This window comes from Trachemys scripta, chromosome 4, assembly GCF_013100865.1.
Source record: "Trachemys scripta elegans isolate TJP31775 chromosome 4, CAS_Tse_1.0, whole genome shotgun sequence".
NCBI classification, from domain to species: Eukaryota; Metazoa; Chordata; order Testudines; family Emydidae; genus Trachemys; species Trachemys scripta.
This window is the reverse complement of record NC_048301.1, coordinates 66,164,999-66,172,464: the sequence shown is the minus strand read 5'-3', so window position 1 is coordinate 66,172,464 and position 7,466 is coordinate 66,164,999. Positions and strand designations below refer to the sequence as shown.

General features: G+C 44.3%; 1 protein-coding gene across 2 annotated transcripts in view; it reads right to left on the bottom strand.

The window, feature by feature from the left end:
- MED6 (mediator complex subunit 6) overlaps nt 1-7,460 on the bottom strand; it is a 27,169-nt gene extending 19,709 nt beyond the window's left edge. The window contains exons 1-2 of one of the 2 annotated variants that reach the window (XM_034769303.1): nt 7,390-7,460; nt 633-792 (exon numbers count right to left, since the gene is read on the bottom strand). In XM_034769303.1, coding sequence (XP_034625194.1) covers nt 633-792; nt 7,390-7,411 — 182 coding nt within the window. In that variant the 5' untranslated portion in view covers nt 7,412-7,460. Of the gene's footprint in view, nt 1-632; nt 793-7,389 lie in introns of those variants that run through there. The other variant, XM_034769304.1, reaches the window with a different exon arrangement.
- Between the last annotated feature and the right edge of the window lie 6 nt (nt 7,461-7,466).

Sequence of the window (7,466 nt, the reverse complement as noted above, 5' to 3'; positions counted from 1 at the left end):
GGGGGGGCTGTCAGGGGGGCAGGGGTGTGGAGAGAGGTCGAGGCAGGCAGGGAGCAGAGGGGGTTGTATGGGTCGGGAGTTCTGGGGGTCTTGTCAATGGGTGGGGAGCAGTTGGATAGGGCATGGGAGTCCTGGGGGGGTCTGTCTGGGGGCAGGGGTGAGAATATGGGGTGGGGGTATGGATAAGGGTCGGGGCAGTCAGGGGACAGGTAGGATCCTAGGGGGGCAGTTAGGGTGGGGGGTTCTCAGGAGGGGGCAGTCAGGGGACAAGATGGGATCCTAGGGGGCAGTTAGTGGCAGGGGTCCCAGGAGGGGGCAGTCAGGGGACAAGATGGGATCCTAGGGGGCAGTTAGTGGTAGGGGTCCCAGGAGGGGGCAGTCAGGGGACAAGGAGCAGGGGGGGGTTGGTGGTTCTGAGGGGGGCAGTCAGGGGGTGGGAAGTGGGAGGGAGTGGATGAGGGTGGGGCAGGGCAGGGGCAGGGCTAGAGCAGGGCTCCTTCCCCACCCCCTACCCCCGGTGTCCTCTTTTTTGATTGTGCAAATATGGTAACCCTACTTTAGAAGACAAGTTGGAAATCACCAACCCAAAAGCAATTTTTCAGGTTAACTCAGCATTCCTTACAGTAACTTACTGCAAGTGGTCCAAGGTCAGCCGTTGCATTTTGACTACTTCATTGTTACATGTTCGGTCATAGAATGGGTTACTTCGCTCTGAGAAGTAGTCTAACACACTTCCGTTGTTTAGTATAGGAATCCAGGAACTGTCAACCCAGGAAATTCCCAGGAGGTTATCTTGGAAGAAAAAATTAAAATTAGCACCAAAACAGTCAGTACGATTATGGATTTCTACCAATTAAGGGCCTACTAATTAGAGCATGTCAAAAAACAAAATAAAGTTTTCATGAAAATTATTTCCCTAAAATTCAAAATTTTGACCAAAAAAAAAAAATCAAAATTTTCTTCCTCAGAGGGAAACAAGCTATCCTATTTAGGAATAATTCGGTCCATATAATATTTTTGTATGTATTTCTTTCCTTGGCTATTACATGAAGATATGGTAGTCGCACAGACACCTTTATTTTTTAGGAATGCCAGTAGGAAAAAAAATATTAGCACTTGCACTTATTGTCATACTGTACATGGTTTAGATTAAGAACAGCAGCATTTGCCAAGTGGAATGGGCAAACTAAGCATGATCTTTACTTTGCAAGTGAAAGAAAACCTAATACAGTAAGTAAGCGGCAGCCAGCATTAAATGCCAGACCAAACAAAGTTGTGGAGACAGTAGATGCCGTAGTCAAGTGATAAATGTACTAACATTTACTAGACTCTCCTCCCATGGTTGCATGAAATTTAAAGGGTCTAAAAATTCAATAATTTTAAGCCACAGTGGCAATAATCTCCACTCCTGGGAGAGTAGGAAACACAATGATAAGGCATCAAGTTTTACACTGAAAAAAGAAAGATAGCATGGGTGGAAAAGTGACTGAAAACTGCATGCAGGATTGAACTCTTTCATTCTATGAATGTAATGGGCCTACTGCATTATTTGCAAACCAAAAGCTCCTACTACAGTCATTCCCTTGTAGATGTTTTACTTCAGCTGAAGTTTTGAATGCACAAGGAATGCAAGATTCAGATCCAAAATGTCAGCAAACCATGGTTAATACAACATAAATGAATAATTCATTTTTGTATTGTCAATCTCAGAGCTGCTAGTCTAGTTCTTACATAAAATGGGAAAATGAGGTTTTTATGTTATTTCACATATACTACTCTTTCTCCTCATCATAAAAATAGGAGATCCTCCAGTACTAAAGGTATTTTATTATTTAATATTTATATTGCAGTAGCACCCACAATATGCTAGATGCTTTCCAAATATATATGACAACAAGGCCTTTATCTCAATGAAAATAAGGTACCCAAACCTCTCAATATTCATATTCTTGGCAGGACACCTGCTCATTTAGTTTTTCAAGCAGCATGAAAAAATCTCATTTGTGTCAGAAGAATAACTGTATTTCTGCAGAAGTTTCTCCCAGGCAGGACTAGAACTTCAAAGTAAATATGCCACAAAACTGAATGTAAAGTTCCAATTCCAGGACCAGACTATTATTGGCCACTACTTCTGAGTAGTCCATTTATTATTGCTTTTATAATATACAACAGGCCATCCTCTAGGAAACAGCAACCCTGATACCATATATCAATTGTTCCTGTTCAGAAGGGAACATCTTCATTTTCATGTGTGCAAAAAAATGTACTATAATTCCCAATCCTTTCAAAAAAGGCATCTTAATCAATGCATTTAAATAGAGTTTGAGGAATATCCTCATCTCAACCACCAATTGTCTGTACCATTCCTCTCAATCTACCTTCAAAGTTTAATGTGAGACAGAGACTCAAAACTAAGGGACACAGAAATCCATGGTGGTACAGTAAGCTAAAAAAAAGATCCTCATCTTACTTCTTAAACCCTCCCCTGCACCACTTTCTGTCACCACCATCAGTCTTCCTAGTGACCCAGCCCTGTAACCTGAAGCTTGTCTTCAAATCCACCCTCCTTCTAGACTTCATCTAAATCTTACCACTTCTTCCTCCATACGCCGGGCCGTAGCAACAAAGAATGTGGCCCCCTCCAAACATATGTCCGGGCGGGGCCCCTTACAATGCAGAAACTGGAATGCCGTATTTATTTTGCCACTTTTAGGGGCCCCCTTCCTTGCGGGGGCCCCTCCGGTCGGAGGGTGCTCACTACGTCTCTGTCCATACATTATCAAGATCCATCCTTTTCTCCCTATCCACAGCATTAATATTCTCATCCAGGCCCCTTTCCCTCCCTCTTTCTCAATTACTGCATCCTCCTCTCTGGCTTTCCTGGTGTTCACGTTGCCTCACCCAGATCCATTCAAACTACTGTTAAGAACATCTGCCCAGCCCATCGTTTTGCTTTGTCACCCCATTCAGTCATTCCACTGCCTCCCATTTTTCCATGACTTCAAACACAAACTTCTAATCTTGACCCTCAAGGTCCTTTCACAACCTAGTTCTCCTTTTTATCCGTTATGCTATTTTACCTGTCATGTCATGACCTCACCACACCGTCAACAATGCCTGCCTCAATTGCCAGTCTGCTTCTCCCACAAGTATCTTTGCACTTTCTTCCATGCTGACCCATATCCCAGGAACACCCACTCTGAACCAATTTATTAAGCCACTACTGTCACCTCCAAATTCCTTCCCTACACCCACCTGTACCACACTATTAAAAACTCTTGTTCATCAGTATCCCAAGAAATTTGAGTCCTAACAATTATTAACATTTCTAGTCTAAGTAACCATATACTCTTACTACCCTCACTGGCCATCTGTGTGCTTTTCCCCACTTGGTGCAGCCTCTTTTTAATTACTCTGCATGCTCTTTGGGCAGGCACTGTCTTGTAGTCTGTTTGCACAGCACTCAGTACAATGGGCCCCTGCACTTTATTGAACTTTCTGCACACTACTATAATACAAGTAATAATATACTGAAGTGAGATAAGAAAGGGAATGTGATTAACGTTTGAGAAACTTGTTTTAATAGAATCATAGAAATGTAGGGCTGGAAAGCACCTCAATCTATTCTATATAGGTTTTTATACCACATTTATCACTGCAGTTTCTGAGCTCCTTGCAATAGTGCATTAAGCAACGTGATTGTGATTACACATCAGTCAGTTGTTTATTCTCACATCCTCTCTCCACAGGGAGAAGCATCTGCAATTAAGTGTCTTGTTTTGGTAGGTTGTTTTTAAAAATAAAGAAATATACTTGTTGTGATGTATTTATATTGGAAAAGACAGGTCAAAGAAATGCCACTTGCATGTGGAGCAGAAAGTGGAGAGATTTGTGACGGTCCTTAGTTTCTGGGGGAGTTCATTCCACAGTCCTGGATCGTGCCCAGAGAAGGTTCTCTCTCCTGCACAGATGAGTTTTACTCTTATTGTAGAGAGACCACAGTCTTTGTCCTGGAGCTTTAGATGGTTTTTAGGTATCCTGGGCCCAGGCAATGGAGTGCTTTGAAGATAAGGACTGAGAATCTTGAACTTGATTCAAAATTCTATGGGAAGTTAGTGTAGAGAGCCAGAGGACACGTGTGATGTGCTATGATAGCTGAGGAGATGTGCTGCAGCGTTTTGTACTAGTTGGAGTTTCTTAAATATTAAAGGCTTCATGCCCAGGTATATTGCATTGCTGCAGCTCAGCCAAGAAATGACGAAGACATGACAAAGGCCAGGTCTTCATCTGCATGGATGGGAAAGAGTCTCCTAGCCTGCCAGAAATGGTAAACAACATTACTGACGGCTGTTGCTATGTAACAAGTGAGCATCAGCGAGGAATCCAAGAGTACTCCTAAACTACAGACTGAAGTGACTAATTGTGAATGTGACCCCTCAACCAAAGGAAGATGGCACCATGGCTGCAAATTCTTCAAAATACTTTCTTCTGTCCACCAGTATGACCTCCGTTTTGCTCAAGTTGAGCTTCAGCCAGCTGTTCTTCATCCATGGGCTGATCTCATCCAAGTAGTGTGACAGCTTGGTAGTAGTGGTGCAGTCAAGAGATCATCCAGTCCCTCCTCCCATGCTGAGGCAGGACCAAGTATACCTAAACCATCCCTGACAGATGTTTGTCTAATCTGTTATCAGAAACCTTAAATGAGAGGGATTCCACGACCTCTCTAGGTAACTGTTCCAATGCTTAACTATCCTTATAGTTAGAAATTTTCCCCTAATATCCACCCTAAATCTTCCTTGCTGCAGACTAAGCCAATTATTTCTTGCACTACTCTTGGAGGACAAGGAGAACAATTGATCACCATCCTCTTTATAACATATTTTTACATATTTGAAGATGGTTCTCATGTCCTCCTCAGTCTTCTCTTCTCTAGACTCAATACGCCCAATTCTCTCAATCTTTCCTCAGAGGTCATGACTCCCTAAACCTCTTTTTTTTGTTGCTCTCCTCTGGACTCTTTCCCAACTGTTCACATCTTCTTAAAGTGCATTGCACAAAACTAGGCACAGTACTCCAGGTGAAGCCTCAATTGTGTCAAGTAGAGAGGAATAATTGCCTCCTATGTCTATATATGATACTTCTGTTAACACATCCCACAATCACATTGCCTTTTTTTCACAACAGCAATCTGTTGACTCATATTCAATTTGTGATCCCTATCATTCCCAGATCCTTTTCTGCAGTACTGCTGCCTAGCCAATTATTCTCTATTCATGATTCAACACTTGTGATTTAAATTTGATGAATCTATATACAGAGATGAGTACTTAAAAGTTGAAGATAATGCAAGCAGAAGTGTCAGCTCAGAATGTTTGGAAAACTTTAATGACAGGCAACAACTATTTTTCACTGCTCTAGAACTGTTTCAGGAAATGGAAAGAAGCCAAAAAGAATGTTACATTGATCTAACCCACAGGTTTGAAATACTGAGATTTCCTCCACCCTTCATCTGCTGAATTAAATCTGACAGGCATTATAGCACCCATCAATATATACAGACAGTGAAAGGGAAAATCAGATCTGCATGAAGATAGTCCACAGCATATTTCAGAATAGATTCTTCTCCTCTGTCTTCACAGATTCTAGGAAACTCTACTTGTGGGTGAGGGTTCTGTTTCTCACTGCTCCTCCACCATCCTGTTCCCCCTTCTTTTTTCTCTCAACTTTTGTTGTAGCTAGGATCGGACAGCTTTGACAAATAGGGGGACATGTTCTAAATACACCTCTACCCCGATATAATGCGACCCGATATAACACAAATTTGGATATAACATGGTAAAGCAGTGCTCTGGGGGGCGGGGCTGCACACTCCGGCGGATCAAAGCAAGTTCGATATACCGCGGTTTCACCTATAATGCGTTAAGATTTTTTGGCTCCCAAGGATGCGTTATATCGGGGTAGAGGTGTACAAGCAGTTTTTAGCTTAATCTAATCTCATTCACTGGCTCTTTCCACAGGCAAACCTTCTCGAATAATACAATGCTTTTCTACCAAAGTAATAGGGAACTTCAGAAATACAACAGCTAAATCAGATCAAGTACTAAGCAGCTTGCCATGTGAGAGTCATTTGGCCATCCTGTCTGCTTTGTTCCACTGCGTTTTCAATTAGAGTACATTTGCCTGGTATGTATGCTCATAATTTCTTGTTTTCCCACGGTTGCAGGGTGACATGCATTGCTTGTCCACTTGGCTGCCAGTCTCCATATCACAGAGAGTTGACTGAAATTCCACAATAAGTGGAGTGATTTCTGCATGTAATTAGGGCACAATCCTGCAGTCCCTATATAGGCAAGATTCCCACTGACCTCAGTGGAAGTCTTGTTTGAACAGGAACTGCAAAACCAGGCCTATAGCTTATAAGTCACTCTGGGATCCTTTACAGTAAAAAGTCACTATATAATCAAAGGTCAGTATTACAGACTACAGAAAGGCAGTACTTCCAAGAAGGTCTGACTACATGTAAAATAACCCCATGCTAACATCAAAATGTAACATGGAGAAAAGGAGCTTCTGGACTGTTACATCTCTATGTATATTTATTTATTTAGTGGAGAGGGGGATTCAGTTTCTTGAGAGATTTAAAGGGCGTTGAGATGACAAAGATACACAGAGATAATACAGGTCTCTCATTGCCACCAGTTACAGGCTTGCAGCTTGTTTCCCTGGACGACATGCCAATATCATGGCACATAACAACATGCCACACAGCAACCACCACTGCTGAGGTGCAGCAGTAACAGCAAGGAGAAAGCAGCAGGGCTCTGCCTGTGAGGGCAGGAAGGGTGACAGGCAGCATTTCAGGAGCTAACAACACAGACAGACCACAGAGACCCTGTGCTGCAGAGTCTCTTGTCTGGCACACAGGGTATTCAAGTGGCAAGGGGGGCCAGGGGTGCTCACAGCACAGCGCCCGTCTCCCGCCACCTGCTCCCCCAGCCACCCCCAGCAGGGCGGAGAGGAGCCACCAAGGCCAATGAGATTAACCCTTAACCCACCAGCTCCAGCCACCCCAGGCGGGTCGGTGCATGGGGCTGGGGGATGGTAACAGGACTCGGCCCCGCTCCATCTCCGGGGGCGGTTTAAGCCCAGCGGCTGCACTGTGGTTTGTACTTTACAGATGAGCCCTGGGTCTCGATGTGCCGAATCCCCCGGGACATCAGGGGCCGTCTCTAAAGTGCCCGCCCGCCTCGCCGGCGAAGAGCTCCCAGCCGCCATAGCCTCGGCGGCCGGGCAAGGAGCCTGCAGCGTTATAGCCCCTCCCCCCCACACAGCCCGCCGGCACATTCACATCGCTTTCCAGTCCCATCAACAGAGAGCGGGAGCCGGTACCTCGGATATCCACCGCCGCCATAATTCCCAGCACGGCGCACTTCCGCCCAGCGCGGGGTTTGCCCTCGGGACAGGAA